General features: G+C 37.0%; 1 protein-coding gene across 1 annotated transcript in view; it reads left to right on the forward strand.

Moving 5' to 3' along the window:
• Positions 1-21808, forward strand: part of LOC143900045 (uncharacterized) — an 86138-nt gene that overhangs the window by 23107 nt on the left and 41223 nt on the right. The window contains exons 2-3 of the mRNA XM_077410969.1: positions 12197-12299; positions 19915-20048. Coding sequence (XP_077267095.1) covers positions 12210-12299; positions 19915-20048 — 224 coding nt within the window. The 5' untranslated portion in view covers positions 12197-12209. The remainder of the gene's footprint in view (positions 1-12196; positions 12300-19914; positions 20049-21808) is intronic.

Below are 21808 nucleotides of genomic sequence, written 5' to 3' on the forward strand. Positions count from 1 at the left end.
TAAATTATATAACATTAAAGAAAACATAGTTCTAGCTTACAATAGTTTCTATGGCTTAATCTTACATAATAAGACTTAAATTTGTTTATCTCGAAACAGAATATATGTATATCAGATACGTATATTGTATACTAGATATTCCTAGCTGTAGGTTTTAATAGTTGGGATACACAGGAAGAGGATCGCAATTAAGATCTTAAAGCTTATCTCGTATCTAGAGCTAAGTGATTTTATTGTTTAATTATTAACATATTAGATAACAAGACGGAACTATGCGCAAAGTTTCATAAGAATCTGTTCACCGCTGTTTTTTTACCCTCGATGATAGAAACCACCGCCCAAACCAGCTCGTAGAAGTCGACTCCTGTTCCTACATATACGAGTAAACTATTGATCCGTGAGTAGTCACGCGATTCTGTCGTAGAACGCCACTCAAGCCTTTCCTGTGCCTTTTTCCTCCCTAGTCTCCTTTCTCACTCCTTTTCTCTCTCTCTCTCTCTCTCTCTCTCTCTCTCTCTCTCTCTCTCTCTCTCTCTCTCTCTTTCTGTATCCTTGAACGTTCATAAGAAATCTTTACGTTTTAGTCGTTCTTAAAAAAAGTTTGTTTCTTTTCTTTAAAAATCGTAAAGTTGTCTAAGTTTTCGATCGTCAGGTTCTGTGTTACTAAATATTTGCACGCACAGTGGTCGACATTTGTCTGATTATAAATATAAATTTTGTTGATATCAGTAGTAGAGAACTGAATATCGTAATGCGCGTAGTGTGGGAATACCGCGTAAGTAAAGCCGCGGCGTAGATCGATAATTTAAATAACAGGGAATCTTAAGCATGTAGAATGAATTATGTATAAAATATTAATTCTCAGCTATATAAAGTTTAATACAAAGACAAAGAGATTTCGCCAGTCGCGAAATTGTCCGGTCGCCTATCCAATTAAAACTCTGAAACAGGAAGCGTGTGGACAGGGCGCAATATCAAACTAGGAATAACCTTACCCTTTTATTTCATTCACGCACCAACCTTCTCCCTCCTCCTTTCCTCATTGTCACGAAGCCTCCACCCGACCAACACCTGCACCGTGTGTTACGATCGCTGGCGAACAGCAACGACCACCTTCGCCGACTCCGTCGACTTCGCCAACGCCATCATCACCTTCTCGTCCTACCTTCACCCTTAACTCACCCCATTTCCCTCGCTTTATCACCTGCCATCACCGGCCGGCTCGCGCAGTATATATACACCCATCTATCTACCTACCTACGGCGGCGCGCCTCGCCTCGGTTAGGTCTTATCGGTAATGGTCCTATTTTTGGAATCTCCGCCCATTCTTTGCGTGACCCACCTCCGCAGCAACTTCCCCTCTCGTAGCCCGTGGTTTACAACCCCTCGAGCGAGGGGTTTAGTCGGATCTCCCCGAGCGGCGGCGCGTGAGGAGACACCGCGGGATGTCCCTTTTCGTGAATTAAAGAGACCGGTGGGAGACGTATGTCTGACATGGGCCCATAGGGTCGCTGGAATAAGTCCACGTGACGATTCTACGTAAGATTTGCGATTCCTCTAGACTCTAGATTATTCTACCACATTGGTCGATATCGAGCATTGTTGGTATCGAGCACTGATCGGTATCAAATTACGACGAATACCTGGTGATTTTTTATTCCTTAGGAGGGTACTAGAAGATTATGACCGGATGCTTGGTCTTTTCGATTTCCGTGAAAGGGAAAGAAATTCGAATTAGCGTTGCTCGAATAATCTTCGAGGCGGAGGGTCGGTTGCCGTGACTCGGTTCACGGATCGATAAACAGACCGGAGGTTCCCGACTAACCAGTCTCGGGTCACGAGAATATTATTAAGCGCGCCGCGCCGGTGCTTTTCCGACGGGCCGAGCAAATCCGACTCTTTTTTATTGGTAATTTCGTTTCACATCCCAAGAAAATCGTTAAGGCACGGGATTTTAAGCTACTTGTAGATACATTTGTTTTGCTCAAATTATCTCCAAGTCTCGACGGTACTTAGGATATCGAGTTGGGCTATCGGTTACCATCGTATATGCATTATCGTAAATTCTTTTAGCAATAATACTGCGGAAAGAAATGAAAATTATGAAAAAAAGGAAACACGAAGAGATTTTCCACTGTCTGTGCAGGTATAAAACATATTTTCTAGAGGTATATGTCTATAAATTTTCAATGTAACAATTAACATGGCGTATTTGTAAATCACAATTTCAACAAAATTTTACAAAATTTTAAAATAACGTTATCTCGCTAGCCTTTTGCTTTTTCTTCTTTAACGATAAGTTTGGCTTTTAATATACGGCGATAATGGTACTTCAATATTCGTTGTGTCCTTCAAAACCACAATTATGGTTTTTGAAGACATATAACATCGATCGTTATCGGGGGACGCTTTAATCGCGGGCGCATATCGAGGAAGTGAAAACAAGGGGACGTTCGATCATTTCGATTGCAGAGAAAGTATAGGGACGTATAGAGGTGAAAACATGCACACGGCGCTGCGCGGCGCGGCCGCGGCGTGTGCTTAGGCGCCATATGTCGCGCGGTCATTCATATCCACGTATGCCCCACGTAACTTTTCCTATATACGTATGCATTATACGTGGATGTACGCGTCGAGCATTTGAATTGATCTACGTACGTAACGTACGTACGTAAACTATCGGCTATAAGCATGATATCGTGGCTAGGTGGGGTTGCTCGTAAGGTAGATATTAAGAGGAATATATCCTTTTGCTCGGCGCTGCTATATAACGTTCAGTAAATTGGAAAAATTGCGTCTTCCAACGAGTAGAGATCCCATTAACCCTAACAAAACCAACAAGGAGATACAAAATGACTATTTGTATCTTTCATCGAAATACTCGTTGCAATTCCTCTATTGTTAAGTTTATATTTCACATAAACTTGTTTATAACTTTTCATATAAATTTGGCGAATATAATGTTTATGGAACTATTGTGATCTACTCGTACTTATCTTGACGTTATCTTTCATTCTGCTTCCGAATTTCGGAAGTTAAAAAACAACGTGATGCGCTTGATACGGGACAGCACTGGCTTTAATTGTTATGCGCCGCCGCATTGTTACTACGCGCGGAGAAAATAGCGAGGGAAGAGTGCGCGAAAGAGGGTCGGACAAGAGGGTGCAACTAATCGCTATTTAATATAGCCAGCTTTGTTTTCCTCTTCCAAAAACAAAACTTGTTCGAGCTTGCACCATGTTACTCGAAATAGAATTGAAATATTCGCGGGGTCGAATGATTTCATTTGTCGACCGATGGATGCATTCCTTCCATGATGGAAATCCAATGATGAAGGAATTTACGATGCGTGACGTTCGCTTATTCTGGAAACGCAAATGATAGCAATAACTAGCGAAAGGTCTTTCACTCGTTGAATCGATTGTTCGAATTTGCCACTTATGAACAATTTTATTCATAAATTTTATGTCATTAGAACTTTAATTAAAGTTAAGTTAGAATTTAAATTAGACTTTTTTATTGAGCAAAGAATACATTAACACTGCAAGATTGCAATAGTTTCTTGCAGTTAATTTTTTTTTATAATTGCAGTAACATTTATATATATAACATCTGAATATATTATATATATATATAATATTGAGCTAAGTTCTTCAGTGAAACATCTCTTTATTGCAACTATCAGAGCAGCACTAGTAAATTGCAGCTCATACTTAGTATTACCCCGGAACCGCTAACTTTCTTTTTAATTATTAATTATCATACATTACTCCAATGTTACGTCTTTGCAATGTTATGTCTGTAAACTTGTTAGAATGCGGATATTTTCCAATTTATTGATGTATATAGCGATACCCCTCCATCGACGATTGGAATGCACTGTTTTTTGCTCGCATAAAATGAAATTATCACGGGTATACGGTTTTCTTTTATACTTCCAGGAAAAGAAATTGTACGATTGAATTTATTTGTTTGCAATGCGGTCGAGCCATAGAAAATAATAAGAGCAGGTATGGAATTCGCACGGAAACCGCGTTCTTAGAAATTTGCAAATTGTCACGCGATAGATAAATAGATAATATCTTATTTTTCTTAAATCGGCATATTTTCTTGAGATACGCTCGATAAGTATATCTACTAATAAGTAAGCTATTGCATAATTAAATCGGTGAATTAAACATCCAGGAAATAAAAATATCTATTTTTTTTATTCTTAAATCTATTATATTATGAATACGTAAATTTAACACTTTATTTAACTTATTAGTAAAAAACAATTACTTTTTTTTCATTTTTGAAAACTTTCTTTTTCCAAAGTACGGTTTCTGTTTTTCACAGAAAATTACTTTGCTGATAGATATCTCTTGCTAAAGATTACAGCAATTTAATTAAACGGATTACGTAAACGTTAAAATAACTTGACTTTAAAAATAATTTATATACATATATACAATTGTGCGGTTTTGATAAAAGAAAGCATAAATCCACTGATCTCGTGCAAGCGATGAAAGAAAATTCCATCCGCAATGCGGTCGACAACGGGCACCTGCGAAATTATGCCTGACGGATCGACGGTTTTTTTGAAGTAGCTTACTTGAAAAGTCACGCGATACAACGTTGTGGTCCTCGTGCTTTGAAAGACTCTTGCGGTTTAATTCAATGGCCGGTACAATGACCACTTTCAAAATTATTTCATACATTTATTCATTATTCATGTTACATCAAAACATATTAAATGGTTAAAAAATATTGTTAAAAGCATTTCAGCGCGCATTATCATATGCATGCAAATATATATGTATAATTAATTATTTAATTAACAAATTTTATTAATTTTATATTAATTTTCTGTTGAAATATACTCTCATCATACGCATAGCTACGATATCAGTGTGAGAGAGAGAGAGAGTAAGAAGAAATTATTAAATAAAATAGAATTATTTTTTTTTATTTTTTTTTAGATAGATAAAATATTAACTAAGGAAAAAAAACTTTCTTACGATCTTTTTACAATCTTAAAGTAAGTCATAAATAATGGATTATTTTCCCGATATGTACATAATCATGATTTCTTTCGAAAACGGATCGGTAACTGAAGTACGCCCGACGTCGGGAGTCTGGTATGGCGAAGACGAGGACGTCGTCGTCGAAGCTTGGTTTCGGTAGTTGGTAGCCGCAGTGCTGGCGCAGCGCCCTGACCTCAAAACAGCGGCATGGATCGATAGAAAACTTCCTTCCTACGCTTTGCGCCACGTTCGCCGCGCCGTGCAGACTTAGCGGACTTCGTGGTAGGCCGAAGGAAGTGCAAGAAGATGAATATTGCGCGGTGAAACTTGAGACGCGCTTGTTTAACCGACAAAGATTAATGCGATGGAGAAAGTGGAGAGACTAGGAAAGTCCATTTTATTTGCGTAACCTTATTAATCCTTAAATCATTGTTGGCGCACATAATTTCGCAAATAATTTTGAATCAGCCGTTTTTTTTCTTGATCGCAAATTGCTAAAAATCAAGAAAACGAGCAGAAGAGCAATTAATAAATTTAAAAGCTGCAGAAAAGAATGCAACGTTTAAATGATTTATGCTCTTTTTCAGTTTCTTGTCTGTCAAGTTCGTTGCACGTGACATATAATACTATTATGCCAAAAGTCATTCAATTATAATTAAATTAAGTTGAATTAATTAATTATTAGATTTAATTACATATCCTAAGATCCTGGTGACATTTTCATTTTTTTACTTTTTAAATGTTAATTCGATCCTTTTAATACAATATCGGTTTTATGTATGTACATATATAGAACATTGAAGCAATATTAGCGATCAGATTGCCAGCGCGCGATTGACATTGTTGGTAATCAACCTTTGATGCGAATCGATGCTTATTCGGACAAGGTCGCAAAGTTCTCCTCAAGGATCATCGACCTTTCTCTCATTCTCTTTCTCTCTTGTTCTGACACTCTCACGGTCTTTCGATCCTTTCGCGCTCGTTGAGAAGAGACTCGAAGCGTAACCACGTGTGCTAGCAAGCGAGGCGTGATTCTCCTCTGCTCTCGGCGCTATAACGACGATGGCGAGGTGTCTGCTATTTAAACGCATGCACGTTGTTTCTACGTGTTTTCTATACGTTTCTTTTCGCGTACACCAAAGGCCCATGTTCCGGAAGAAACACTGCGAAGACGCACGGCGATGTCGGTGCACCTCGTCGAGTCGTTTTATTATAGCGTGCACCCACACACATCCAACAATGAGACGACATTCTTGTTTACGAGGTGTCGATGCTACACCGCGTTCATGTTTTCTCGCATGTATTTCCTCGTTTGAAGTGCACCCAGTGACCGTTTTCGCTTTTTTTGTATGGAAAAAGTTTTTTCTTTTTTATTTCTCTTTTACATCTTGCATAAATTATAATTGCTCTTTGTCCAATAAATAAATAAATTAATCAATGAAAATTAATCAATGAAGAAAGAGTATCGAATTATAATGGAATTTAACACGACTTGTCGAATCCATTATTAAATTTTCGCAAGCATCACAATAGAACAGAATTACAAATGCTTAAATCTGCATTACCAAGCAGTGTAAGGCTGCAGTATAAATATTATTATCAGTAATTCCATCCACGTTACTCATCTCTACCGTCTATACCGGATATTATTCCATTGCTAAGGATGTTTTCGCACAAACTTGCTGCGAAATACGACTGATCAATATTTTTGCGTATCCACATACGCGAGCGACAGGCGAGCGGCCGAGCGGTGATAACGACGAAATATATTCGTTTTATTAAGGCGCGCGTGTAACCGAGAGAGATACGACTTCCTCCTGGTTTATGAGATGTCGATACCGTGTCCTGTGTAAACGCATATAAAGCGAGTTTACTTTGCTCACACGTCTACACGTACGATCCTTGTACGATCGAAGAGGCGCATGGACACCGAAGTGGAAAAAGTAAGATATATAGAAGGACGAAAAGAGACATATATATATATACACACACACACACACACACGCACGTCACACTTATCACTCGCTTATTGCGAAAGACTTTACGACGCGACACGGTGCTCGCAGATTTTTCGCCTTTCTTAACTGCTCTCTCTCTACTTCAACCAATTCAAGATTATCTAACAAACTCAACAGGAAAATCTATTTGTATTTGCATAAATAATCTTAATATACCTTATATCTTGGTTATCGTTGAGAAGCGACATTGGTCTCTGAATTATATTGTTTGGTAAATAATATTCATCGATAGAATAATTGATAGAATGACCAATTTGATAAATACTACATTCATCAATAAAATAATCATAAGAATACACTTCTCCAATATCTATCGACAGGAATTTTATAGGAAGCGTCCGTCATATGGATATTGTAATATTCGATCAATTTAGGGTTGCGTATATACGATACATACATCACGCATTGTAAATATGAAAGAATAATGTGCTTAGTTAAAAAAGAGTTTTTAAACGATGCGGTCAAATCTCTAAAATATATAGACACATAGCTGAATAAGTTCATCGCAAATGTCGTATCTTTAATATGCATAAGCGTCGTACCTCGTACTACATAGTTAGCCCGTCGTTGACATTTTAACGAATTGTCAACGGTTACCCTTTTGTATTCTACGATCGGGGCTGATGTTCATGGTCTCTATGAGGGTTCGTTGACATTTAAATAATGGGAGATACCGCGATGTATACGAAACTAACAAAACAAGGCTTTATATTTGAGATAGTTATTGCCGAGTATTTGAGATATGTCTAAATATTAATGTTAATTTTTCTTTGTCATTTATTATTTTTTCCTTGTTCTTTTCGTGCTGTTTACGTTCCTCTTTATATAAAAAAAAACTTTTTGAGTTACCTTATATAAAATGGATGTTATACACTGTCATGTATCCAGAATAAATTTAAATTTTTAATTCTTTATTTAATTATGTATGAGTTGGTTTAGATTTTTTCGAAAAGAAATTGCATTAAATTAAAACAGTGCGGTACCAATGCGGTATTGAAGATACTGGTCCCTTTGGTATACTTTTACAGTCGTGCGTCCTCGTGACATTGCACTCCGACAAGATCAGGATGAAGAGTAGGTCGGACCAGGGTTAATGTCGAGACGTCTAGGTCAAGGAGTGGTCACTGGTCTTGATCGCTCGTTTATCTCGACAGTTGCGACCTACTTGGGACTACCGGTAATGTTGATGTCGTCATTTTTCAGCGATAGTATTGGCCATGATGCACGGTTTTTTCGATTTTGTCTTCTTCGTCTTTGGCAATTGAAAAGAGATGTCTCGTATATATATTTCGATAAAGCGATCAATGTTCGATGAGAGAAAAACAACCGATCGATTTAATCCCGCCATGTTAGAGATCGAAAGAACTGCGTGACCGCTATTAAAGCCAGGTGACCCCATGGTCTTTTCCTTGTCTGATGGTCAACGCGATAGTTTCGTTTCCATTCGCGAGTAAATGCAGAAAATAAATGCAAACCGTGCATTTGCTGCATGGTCTTCTTTAACAAAATCAACTGACTTGCGTGCTAACGGACGTGTGGGCGTTCTCGGAAGTCAGCTACGGACGAGCACGCTAATGCAAGTCTTGCGATTCCATGAAAATATTCCCGTCTGTTCCTACTAACCTTCCTTGCATTTTCTAGGAGTACATGATCTAACCCATGATAAGTTTTCGCATCAGTTTACATATATTCTCGACGTACCATTATAAAGCGGGAATGATAAGCGTCGCTTGTAAAAAAAGAATAGAAAAAGAAGCGAATTAGAGAATAAAATAAAAGGGACTTATCACATGAATCAAAACTACTGTCAAACTTATAAATTTAATTTCTAATTTCAAAGACTAAAAACGACATTATAAAATTTCCAAGATTTTTATTAACAGCTTTTTTTGTTTGTCTATTTTTTGTCGAACAAAAGGAGACGAGGGCTGAAACGAATTAACGAATATGAAACGAATGCTAATGCCGATCCACCGTTGTACGACGCGGACGTTTACGTGCGACCAAGGGTAAAAGATAAGAGTAAAAGAGGGATGGCAGTTGCAACGATATGGCTCGTCAAGATCGCCGGTTACGATTAGACTCACGGCCATGATGTGCTGGCACATTTAACGTCCACCACATTGTTATTACTGCTTATTATTTGTCCATCGTTCAGTAGACAGTGCACACTCGCATCGGATATGACAATGACAGGGGTGGCGTTCGATGGCGTCGTTTACACTGCCACTGGGGAACGCTGCGTGACACCAGCGGCAGCGGTGAACTTTAATTATGCTTTCTCTTGCAAAAACGTCCTTTTTCTATCGATTGAAGGCTCCATCGATGCTAACGATCGTTTCGCGCAATTAGCTACATCTAAGTGAATATATGAAACGAAGTACTAGGTGTTTCTGATAGTCTTTTAGTAATTACTCTTACATTATTAATCTTCTTAAGTCAATCTTCTTAAGTTCTTGAGGAAGCAGAAGAAAAAGTGATATGACGTTTGCACGACGTTGCGCGCTGCAGTATATCGTTATCGTGGTTCGTAAGACTTGGACTTTTTATAGCAGCGGAAATCACGTGACGTTTCCGATGACTCAGGAGACGCTTCGCCGGCGCGGAAATCGAAGGAAGAAGATTCCTTCCCGTGACGCAGTTGATTTTACAACAAGCCGCGCGATTCCCCGCCGCCGCTCCGGTTAGAATGCTCGTTCGTAGATTAAACAGCGCTAATGATTCGTATCGCGATCCCGTTAGGGCTGACTCGCCTCCTCCAATGTGCGCCGCCGTCTTTTGCTTCCGCTTCTGCATTCACGCGTATGGGCACCGTGTGGTCGGGAGAATCCTCTCGCTACTGGAAAAGCTCTATAAATCCTTTTATATGTACAACCTGTACCATTGATAACCGATGGCTCTATTTACCTTTACATTCCCGTTGGGAAGTTTCACTCCTCAATTAACTCGATCGTCATTGGGAATAACTAGAGTAACGAGTACCAATTTGCAGTTGGAAATTATAGAACTAGAAAAGTAGTATTCAAAACTTAAGTAAAAAAAAAAAAGAACTTATACGAGGAGTTTGAAAGATGCGAGGATATTTTTATCGGTTAATTTTAAAGTCGACTTTATTGATGTCAGCGAATTCAGTGTTAAGTAGGAAGGAAATATCAAAGGGAAGATTACGAGACGTGAGACGTAACAGAATTACGGCAAATGCAATCATATTGCAGCGCAAAGTAATATGGCGCGATGTGCTATTAGGATAAGACGCGGAACAGGCCCAGGAGAGTCATCCAGAACTCGCTAACGATTAATTATGCACCTAATTGCGCGACGCATTAAAACGCTCACAGAAAAGAGATAATAATTATAATGCAATTACAAATTATGCGGAGAAAGCAATTACGTTTGAGGCGCAACGACGTTCGTTACAGCGTTAACAACCGATGTAGTAACGCGATAGACGCGATAAACCGCCGCGTCGCGCCATCCGCACCCATGCAGCTATGGCGCAGGACGATGATGTCCTAGAGTCCTAGAGTGTCGGAGCGTCGCTCCCGGCGCGCGCGCGCGCGCGCGCGCGCACGGTTCTGCGATTAATTGCAAATAATTAGCGGATACTTCCGTGGCGAGTGAGATAACGGTACGAGGACGTACGCGCCGCGTAGGTATCGTCCATTGTTCGCGCGCGTTACCCAGACACATTGTTGCGGTGCATCCTGCTGATGTGTTACCCCCTCCCCCCATCAGCCGTGCGTCGATCCTCTTTGTTGAATCAAGACGCTTTTGGTGACTCGTGAAATCGCGCGATTCCGCATGACACTTTTCTAACGCTATTGCGTATATAATCGTATCTATTTGCCGCTGCTGATCCGCGAATACTTAAAGCGCCGAATGATTCACGTTGCGGGAAACTTTGCCGCCGGTATCATATCCGACACAGTCGCGCGGTTTTTCTCGTGAGTCGTAGTACTGTACTCTTGGCTTTATTGTTTTCTCGGTGTCGGATCACCAGACAATGCGCCGCGATTCGCACGCTTTGACGACGGCGCGGCGCGCGTCGCGGTATTCCCGGCGCCGCGCCGCGCCGCGGTAATGACCCCGCGTTGTAATTGTTTTAAATGCCAACGGGGTAATAACGTTTACGCGAGTGTCATGTGTGAAATGAGAGGGAAGAGTGTAACCTTTCTGATGACAATGAGTTGAATTTTTACACTTAGCGGAGAAAAGAAAATATAAGAATTTGGCCGAATTTGGCAATATAAATTAGCTTAATTTTACATAAATCTTATAACATAATTAAATAAATTATTATTTAATAAGTAAATAACAATAAACTTAATAGTGAATTTTCTAAGAATACATATTTGCTTTTTAACATTTAAATTGATTATGATTTCTTGTTGTGTGTGTGTGCAATACATTGTCAATTCAATGTAAATAAATGCCTTTCTACTGTTTTAAATTACACATCATTATCACGCGAGATCTTCTATAAGCTGTTCGCTTAAAAATATTTTTATACTTATGAGCGAGAGTATATTTTGATGCTAATAATATAATAGAATCGCTAGCAATTATCTCTGACGGTTTAATTACTTTAATTATCTTTCCATAAAAACTAGATGTGTCTCGGCACTCGTCATGCTTGCAGACATTTAAATGCGTTCGTAACTGTTATGAGTTTTTCTCCGTCGAATGATTCATGTTCCACTACAGAATGCTTCGTATATCAAATTCGCTTTGTTTTTGTTATAGTTGGTTTACTTTACCATAGTTTCTCTGAGAAAACTTCTGATTTAGTTTCGCCATATATATCATTTTATGATATATATATCATTTTTATGATGCTTAACCGTTTCATAAAAGCAGAAAAAACTAGAAACGAATGTAATACATCATGGAGAGAGAAAAGCATATTTGTTAAATTCAGTCACTGTAACGTTGCTGTTTGCGCTATTTTATTAATGGTGCAATTTATAATTTATACGTATGAAAAGTTGTATAATATTTTTTTAATACCTAAGCACTAACTCTTTGCGAAGCTGTTGTAATATTCGAAGAGAATATACCGATCGCTATTAATACCTTCTTATTACGTCGCTTTACGATAGGTTATCTTATTTTGTTGAAAAAGGATTAAAATTAAGGTGCAATTAGACTTAAAATTTTATCGTATGTCTTCAGGTATCTTGAAGAAATGGGACTGGTAGAACGAGAAGCCGAGATGCAAGAATTGAATGCTCCTAGACCTGGAAGATCGAGAGATCTCTTCGGAGTGCAATTGGAGGTAAGATACATGTGGGAAATTTAATTATTCATTTAACCGAAACGCGTGCAAAGGATCATACAGTAAGCTTCGGGAAACTAAAATCATTTCTAAGATACTATAATGTTAGTTAATATATGCGGAGAGGTTTTAAAAGTTAGAACATCCGGGACAGAGAGAGGAGCGAGCGTAACTTAATGCTCGATCTCCGGTATCCTTGTCGAGAATACATTCGACATTCGATCTAGGATTAGCTATCCATTCACCTGAGAGCACACTAGCTGATTTCAATGGTCACTTTTGCCCGCGATTGTAGTGTAGGCCAGTGAGAGGCTCGACCCAGAAAACCCGTATCGGTTCTGGTACAACGGTCAGCCACCTGAAACCGAAACGACCAAGGAAAGTTCGTTCGTTGCACTCTCCTTCCTGTCGCGGTGATCAATCTGACTGTTACACCTTTCTCCGCGTGTTTCTTGGCGGATGGATATGAGGTGCTATATGAGTAAAGTCAGATGTCGATTGCTATTACCTGGCCTCGAGAATTTGTACCTTGACGAGAAATATTTTCTAATCATGTTTTCTTATACTTCACTTTCCCGTGTCTCCTGCCACGTTTTTGTCTACTTTTTTACAACGATAAAATAAATATTTGATTATTGAATTTTGTAAATAATTTGATAGAAATTAATGATAAAAAATTATTGATTCGATAGACTAAAGAGTGTATGACTATGAGAGTATTAATAAGGATATTAAATAAATGGAAAGGCAGGCACAAAAGAATGGAAAAATTTGACAAGTAGGTTAAAAAAGATTAAAAAAAGTTAATGACAAAAAAATTGTATTTGAGAAGATTGATGCAAGAGTTCGAAACAGTAGGTACGCGAGCAGATTTATATAGAAGACAGAAATGAAAAGGTATAAAACTATAATTATGTAGTAATTAACGAAGTTGCACGATTATAAACGAATGACGTAATAGGGGTAGAGGCATCGCAGTCAGGCGACGATATTTTGTGACTTATCGAACAAACGTACGTTGGTATACAACCATTATTTTAACATAATTTGATGACAGCCAACGATATGACTTACGTAATGGTTTTCTCGACGTTCCCTCGTCATTACCAGCATTTAATAAGCAAGCATTAGCTTAATTGATTAATGTACCTATAAAAAATTAATACATATAAGGTATACATATATGATGCGAGGAGCGAGGCAAAACCAGAACTGAACTTTTGGTGGATATTGAACGCCGTTGAACTCTCTCGTTTCTCACCAATCTCACCGCTATAATTCACACTTGATCGATACTTGTTCGACAACTCACGGGGTACACCGCGGTACACGGTCTATCTTACAAAATTACTCGGTATATCATGCCGTTCAGAGCGAAATAAGATCAAGAAAAGAAGAAGAGCGGGCACATTTCGTAAGTTTTGTGCACGTGCGTATCATCGCGGCGTGGAATCTAGTTACGGTCTGTGAATCCAGGATCGTTTTCACTTTAGCATTAAGCAGAATCATTGTAAAGGTCAGAGCTCTTCAAAGCACGAGTGAGTTGTTCGTTTCTCGTAATATTCTACTCGAGTCTAAAGAGTCACTTTCGTTATTTATAGTAGACAAATTTACTGATTCCCGTGTGTAAAATCTGATGACTCGACGCTGACAAATCAAAGTGTGTTTCCATGTTAATTGTCTTGTACTATGCTGTATACGTGCCACGTGTGCCACATATTTTTTTATAACGACGTAAAAGCGTTCTTGATGTAGCAAATTTATACAATGGAACGAATCACTTATGCAGTAATGTGATATTAAATATCATGTCCATTACGCACTGTTTCCTAATCTTCTTCTTCTTCTTTGATGATACATTTTTAAAATAGATTAATTTCTACGGTATATATTATAATAAAGATTAATTATTTATTAATCTATTTTATCAAAATACAATATTTTTGTCAATAAAGTTTTGTTGTACAATTATGTGAAACTGTTTGCACGTATCACGTAACGAATTTGAAAGAGATCTTATTTCTTAACTTGATAAGTCCGTTAATTATAAATTTGTTACAGTAACATGAAATCGAAATTATTTTTAATGCTTTGAAACTATTATATTACAATACTATAATAAGCCATGGAGCAACATATAGATGGTAATAATTGGTTCTGAAGAAGAAAATAAAGATAAAAAGAAAGAGAGAGTAAGAAGCGTAGAGTTTTGGAGACTTGTCACAATCGAATAAACAGATTCAATTCAATTAGATTAACCATTATAATATGTTGTGCAATTACGCATGCTTTTTTTCGTTGCGGATGTACGGGTTGGTGACATTAAATGTTGTTTGTCATTGGCCTACTGATAATGTTATTTGGATATTGCACGAATTACATTTGCTTAAGAGCGATTATATGAGTGAGCAATAGAGAAATTTCGTTCTTTGCCGTTTCTTCATGCTATGATTTCTCTATGGACTTGGTTCGGTTACTTAATTCGCTTCATCACGGATAATATTCCGTTTCAGCCCTCGCGTCGCGTCGCGTCGCGTCGTGCAACGTTCCGGCGTAACAAAATCGCGGTTTTGAGAAGATCGTCAAACTAATCGAAAGCGAAATTAAGGCTCGTGTTTTACCGCTGGCACGAGTGCTTGTTTCAATCGAATCAATTATTTAGAATTACACGAATCTACAATTTTTAGAAATATAAATGAGAGATATATAACGGAATATACTAAAGAAATATAAATTTATACAAAATATATGTGAGAATAGCACAAAATATATTACTGTCTATTATATTATCTGAAAAAATTATTGTGTATTACATATTCGAAAGAACGCGGTTGTTGCTATTAGAAGCACAATTTTATTTGCCATACTTATATTACGATACTTATGTCTTTGATGTGCATAATTATGTAATTTAATTATTGTTAACATTATTATTTTGTTAATTTTAAATAATTTGCTGGATAAATTAAAAAATAATTGACTAGAATCTTAAATATATATATATACATTAATATTGTATTTTTTCTATCTTTTTTTCTAAGAAACACTAATTATAAAGAAGTATGAAGTTTTGCGGCACATCTCAAGATAAGAATTCTGCGTATCACTAATCTAATCATGTCGTGAGATGGAATTGCTCATAGCAACACACGAGTTACTTATTATTCGAAATTAAACCACGAAGGATCTTTAGAGCACTCACGTAGTTTGCGTGCTGTGATTCAATAATTAAAAAAGCGAACCTTTAGTTGAAGAGCTGTAGGGAGCTTATTTCTCGTTATGTGATTTTATATGTGCTGATTCTTTAGTTTAATATATGTTTAAAGACTCCCGCGAATGTCTATGAAAAAATGTTACGGTCGAGCATCTTCGTAAAGACTTCTGCGCTATGCACAAGCATGCATCATAAACATTTTATATAATAATCTGTGCTACCGGCATTTCGTAGATTCCTGCACCGAGATTGCCTGTGCGCATGAGTGCGCTGCGGTAAATTATCGATAACAATTTAATTACGCATAATTGAGCGGCTGCGTGCAACATTCGTCTAAAAGCGCCGCGATCATTTCATTTTCTCGATCTCAACTAGCATGGCGTCCGTAAATAGTAAGCGAGCGTGCGCAATTACGATATAGACAGAATAATAGCTTGGTGTACTCATAATCTAATCATCAGCATGATATCGTGATGGCGATCTTTAATAAGCGCGGGAGTCAGTGCTCCAAGAAGTTGCGTAAAGTTTTATTTCGACAGACGGTCGAGTCCATGCACCGTCGTATATCCGTTTTATATTATGATGCAACGCAATATTATGGTGCATCCGTCGCGCGTCGGCACTATTTGGAAAATGCAATGAAATATTTTAATAAAATTTGCAGTTATGATAAAGGAACGCACAATAGAAGGCAAAGTAATGACAGATTAAAGGCAGATTCAAGACTCATTATCGAATGGAGTAATAAATACGATACTTGTATATCTTTGTAGTCAGAAAAAGAGGGGTTGTCGAGAATATTTTAAATAATTAGTAAATATTTTCGAAAGCAAGAGAATAACGCAGTTTTTAATCCGCGGTTTTGTTAAATTTTTCTTTCGGGGCGATTCAAGTCGGCTGAACTTTAGCAATAATAAAAGTTTGCGTTGTGACCAAGTCTGATTTGACACCCGTGCTACCGCACGAGACTAGCAATTCAAGCTGACTTATCGCTGAACTTTGCTTCAAACTAAGATAGTCTGGTCTGCAATAACGAAGCTTTGGCAACGAGCGCTTGCACGCGTTCCGGTTCCGGTGGCGTTCGGAAACTTCCGGTGATCGCGTGAACGTAATCGACACGTTGCGCTGCTGCGATTCTCGACTGATAGCGGACTGAAGGGTTCTCGGAGGTCTCCAACTCTAAGAAAATCTCTCACAAAAATGGTCGAGACAAAACCTCACATGACCCTCTCTAGATATCTTTTCTCGAAAGCTATTTTTCTCAGAAACTCCCGAGAGACACTTATCAGTCGAACAATTGAAAATATCGAAAACTTACGTATATCTTGGAGTCGAGCAAATGTATCTATCTGCACGCCTGTCGAAAGAGACTTTTAGTTATAACAAGCACGTACTTCGATTTCGTGAAACGAAAATGCTGCAAAGAAGTTTCTTCCGAATTCTTTCTTCGATCCCGCTATATGCATTGATCGGATGTACGCGTACGGTTCGTCATAACGGAATTTTCGCAACTGACTCAATTTGAAGTTTACGATACAACGAAATTTCATTGTAGATCGTACGTTCTTGATATTTTTATTATTATTTTTTAAATTACTTTGAAAACTGTTGTGTCAAAAAATTTGCGTAAGTTACAATGAGCTAAAAGAGAAGTTGCACTTTTTTTTGTTAGAGATTATTGCTTCCTCGCTTCCTTATAGAGGAAGCTTTGTTTTCGTAAAAAAAATTTTTTTTTGTTTTTCTGAATGTGTTCAGAATGTTCTAAAATGTCAAAAAATTGCAATTTAAAAAAATTTCTGTATGTATGTATGTGTGTGTGTATGTGTATGTGCCAAATTTACCGAAATTTCTATAACTCCAGAACTAATCAACCAAATCTTAACACATTATATATGAAATAGGGGTAGAAAAAAAACTGAAGAATATAATAGAATTAATAAAAATTGCTAATAATCAAGAGGTTCTTTTTTAATAAAATTTTGAATTTGCAGAAATGTTTGTTTATGCTTTAATTTCCGCAAATTTGGAGATATCGATCTATTTTTAATTTTATTATATTTTTCAGTCTTTTTTTTTCTACCCCTATATTTTATATATAATTCGTTAAGATTTGGTTGATTAGTTCTGGAGTTACAGAAATTTCGGTAAATTTGCTCTAACTTCCGCAAATATTGAGATATCGGGCTTCTTTATAGTTTTTAAGTGTGCAAGTAGAACCCTTTGCTCACAATGCTTCCTCTATGATGAAGCCAAAAAAATAAATACTAATAATTATACATTAAATAAAATAAAAGCTAATAATCTCCTGATGGGGGTACTGTGGTTAACAGCGGTGCGTCGGCCAATTAAAGGAGTAGCACGACACGCATTCGCGAGTGCATCCACGCGAGCTTTCATCTCTCCTGTGGAATTAGCATAATATCTGGCAATAATAACTCATATATAATCGTAGGAAGTCCAGTGCTTTCGGCCAATTATATAGAGTACATTCGTATGCGCGATCTTCCGTCGAGCACAACGAGCTTAGGGCTTAGGGGCGAGGTTCGTATCTTCTTATATACGTTTATCTATTCAGGTATCTTGATCCTTGCTTACGCGTGTACGTGCATAAATACGCGTGCACGCGTGGCCTATACTTGTGTTACCTATGCAAGAACGATTTACGCATATACACGCGCGCGCACGTGCGTATTTGCACGCGTCGCTGCATATGAGATGTTCGCGCGCGATCTACGCTCTACAGAGTTTCTACAGCGTGCGCGCGTGAAATCGAATGTGCACGTTTAATGCGAGTCAGCGGGGAAACTGAAAAATCGTTACAAGGTATATAAATAAAAACATGAGATTTTTTTTACGCTGTCCTCTTTCGAAGCACTTATAAAGAACACGTTTCTTTAACCCATTAATTTCGTTTATGCTTGGAATTGATGTTAACATTTTTAGTAGAAAGTGTAATAAGAAAACTGCGGCGCGCAAGTAAAGCCTTATAAATTAATATAGCAATTATTATGTTTTTTATTTATTGCATAAACTTTTACTTTGTGTTTTATTTTCGATTTTCCACTATGTTTTTTATCCAGCCTACTAAGATTTTTATTTTTTTTGTTGTTTGAATTTGTGGACACAAAATATATTTTTTATTGTGGAAATTATTTAATTAATTACCAATAGTTAGACACTATTGCATCTTTATTTATATTTATTATCTACATATATGTTTTTTAGTTCTTTAATTCTAATTCTGATTACAGATATCTTATGTTTATCTTTTAATATTTTTTACATATTTTTATTTTAACTTTGTGTTTATAATAATAAAAGTTAATTACTGGGATATATATATATTATGTTCCTAATTGTTGTTTAATCAGATAAAACAAATTATATTTTTATAGATTGAGATTTTAAATATATTATAATTTATGTTGCATTAAAGTCACGTTTATTATTTTATTCGATATATCTACGATTCTACGTTATTCTATTATTAAAAAAAAATGTATTGGGAGATAAACTTAGTACCTCTGTCGATACCTGATAGATAAAACGTTAAATCTGGTAGTATATACCAACGTACGATTAGAAGGAAGATCTGTATTGCCATCAGTTGATACATTCTCTAATATTAATTTTCTCTTTTATCGCATGCGTTCTCAGATGGTAAGAGTAACAGTTTCTTCTAGTCGCCTACGGTCTCTGTGGCAAGAAACTATACAGGGTAATAGAAGGAAGTATGATAAGTTTCTTTTCGTAGAAAGTTATATTAGGCTTTCCATTTGCACTCAAATGATCTGAGTCATTCAGTAATAGTATTTTATACTCAAGTAAGATATGTCATTTTGACTTACCTGTTTATTTTGGTGACAGCTATCGATGCAGGTTCACAACTAGGTTCATATATAGGTATATATATAGGTATATATATAATGTGAGTTTATATTAGATATTCATTGAAGCACACGTTCTCGATTGTGGATAAAAACTTACAATCAGTTGAATCTCACTTGCCAGCATGCAAAAAGAACGTGCATTCAACTGCAGTTATGACGTCACAAATGAGAATTATCTGGTTTTTTTTATGTATCTCCCAAAGTAATCAACTGTCGTTCAAAATAGTATCAAACATGCATCTGCAGAAATTGAGATTTTAATAATTTTAAATATATATATATATATATACAATATGTAGCCAGCAGTCTCTCTACCATTGTTAGGTACATGAATGAGCAAAAAAAATAGTTTATCAGTTAAATAAAGTTATCTTTTGGCGATTGTTTTTTTTTCTTTTTTTTCTTTTTAAGATATGAGATATATCGAGAAGCCCCGAAATATATTTAACTAAATGTGTTTAATTATCTACCATCCAACGAGACGTAGCAAATAATCCTTATTTTGTTTCAGGTTACTTCGTTACTCTTGGAGGGTGAGCGCCGCAAATTGGCAGTCTTGCAAAGGGAATTGCAAGCAGCTCTCGAGGAAGGTGGAAGCGTGAAGGTGAAGGAGAAGCAGCGACAGGAATTGCTGCATGCTATATCGTAAGTTTTCTCTAAAAATATCTTTCCGTGGTATATATATAGTTATTGCTAATGCATTTTCAAAACAGAATAGTTGAATTGCAGGCGCGCATATAAAATTGCAAAAGTTTTCTTTCAACTTACGGTTTATACTCTATCGTCTTATTTATATCTAAGTCTTTATGTGTAAGTAAATGAATTTTTTAAATAGGCATATCTAATTTTTATTTGTAAGTAAGATTTAAAAAAAATAGAGAGGGAGAGAGTGTGTGTATATTTTTTTGCATATTTTACATGTACTTATATATTTTACATGCAACATAAGTAATTATTTGTGTAGTAAAGGCTGCCGAATAATGCATTTACTAGAGGCAACTAAAACGCGGGATAACCGTGAACTTTATGTTAGAGCCGACTCCCGTGGGAATACGAGAGCTTAACTTCTAAAAGATTTAGCGTGGGCGGTCCCGTGACGGAGTAATAATTTTATCGCATCACTTTTTACTCCCATCAGAAAATGTTTCATCGCGTTAACTTCAGCACACTCTGCATAATGTTCAAGCGAACATAACGAGTGAAATTACGTCTTAACGAAGCTTAACTCATTAATATCCAAGGTTTAAACTAACTTTTCAGTTTACAGTACGCAACATCACAAAGATTCGTAACTTGCGCATTATCTTATCGTCGCGTGAAGTTCAATTATACGATTTATTGTAAATACTTGGCGTTGATTTCGTAATGGATCGACTCGAAAACGAAAACATGACATAGTTCTCAGGCGTATCGCGCACGCTTTATTTTATTTTGCAAGCACTTTTGAAATTATTCTCATCCTTTGCATTGTACGTGACAAGGTAACGTCTTGAGAAAGAGAGCAGGCCAGCGGGATGCGAGACTTTTTTTCACGCCTATACGAACACGAAGTTGTTTGCATAGCTCCACCCTCGCGTTTGCGGTGTCTCGCGTCATGTTTGCACACGGTGATCCTCTCATAGTCGGCTCTTTGAATATGCGCAGCATTGATAAATTTATGAGATAATGGGTACCTAGAAATCTTTAAAATTTTTGCCTCTGATACACGAAAGAATATGCATTTAAAGAAGCGATTGTTCAGACGGTTGCATAAATTAAAAATGTAAGACTAATTGTTAAGATCTGCCTATATAATTTGTATTAAGCAGATTTGAGATAAAATGCTACATTAACAGATTTGTTACAGATTTGGATGTAACCAAGTATAATAGAGTTACACGACAAAAGTGATAAATGCAATATTTCTTTGTATTGATAAATAGCTTCTACATATTCATTATTCCGCGGTTGCTACGACGATCTTGGCTGAGGCAAGAGATAGGAATTGTTCGCGAAGGAGAAAGATTTCTGATGGTAGAACTAAGGTACCTGGGTACCTAGGTTACTTTGCGGCGGAAATCGAATGGATAACCTTTACTTAAATCGATTCTGGCGGGGTGGAAAATTTTTTGAAGAGAAAGTCTAGGGAAAAAGCGAATATCGATAACGCTTATGTAAATTTATCCGATGAAATATTACTATAGATAATATTACTACAGTATAATATGTTAGTATATTGTGAGAGATATTAAACGAGAAATTATGTGTTAGCGGTAAATTTTGTTCGCCGTACGATAAAGCTGCCGGAGATGGAACGAATCGCACATCACAATCGACATATAATTCAACTATTTACTTTGTTCTCAAATCCCTAAACAATCTTGCTTTTTTGCCATTGTTCCGCAAATGTTTATCTTGCAGTGTAA

Source organism: Temnothorax americanus, unplaced genomic scaffold (assembly GCF_048541705.1).
Source record: "Temnothorax americanus isolate GAGA-0224 unplaced genomic scaffold, ASM4854170v1 Scaffold3, whole genome shotgun sequence".
Taxonomy (NCBI): Eukaryota; Metazoa; Arthropoda; class Insecta; order Hymenoptera; family Formicidae; genus Temnothorax; species Temnothorax americanus.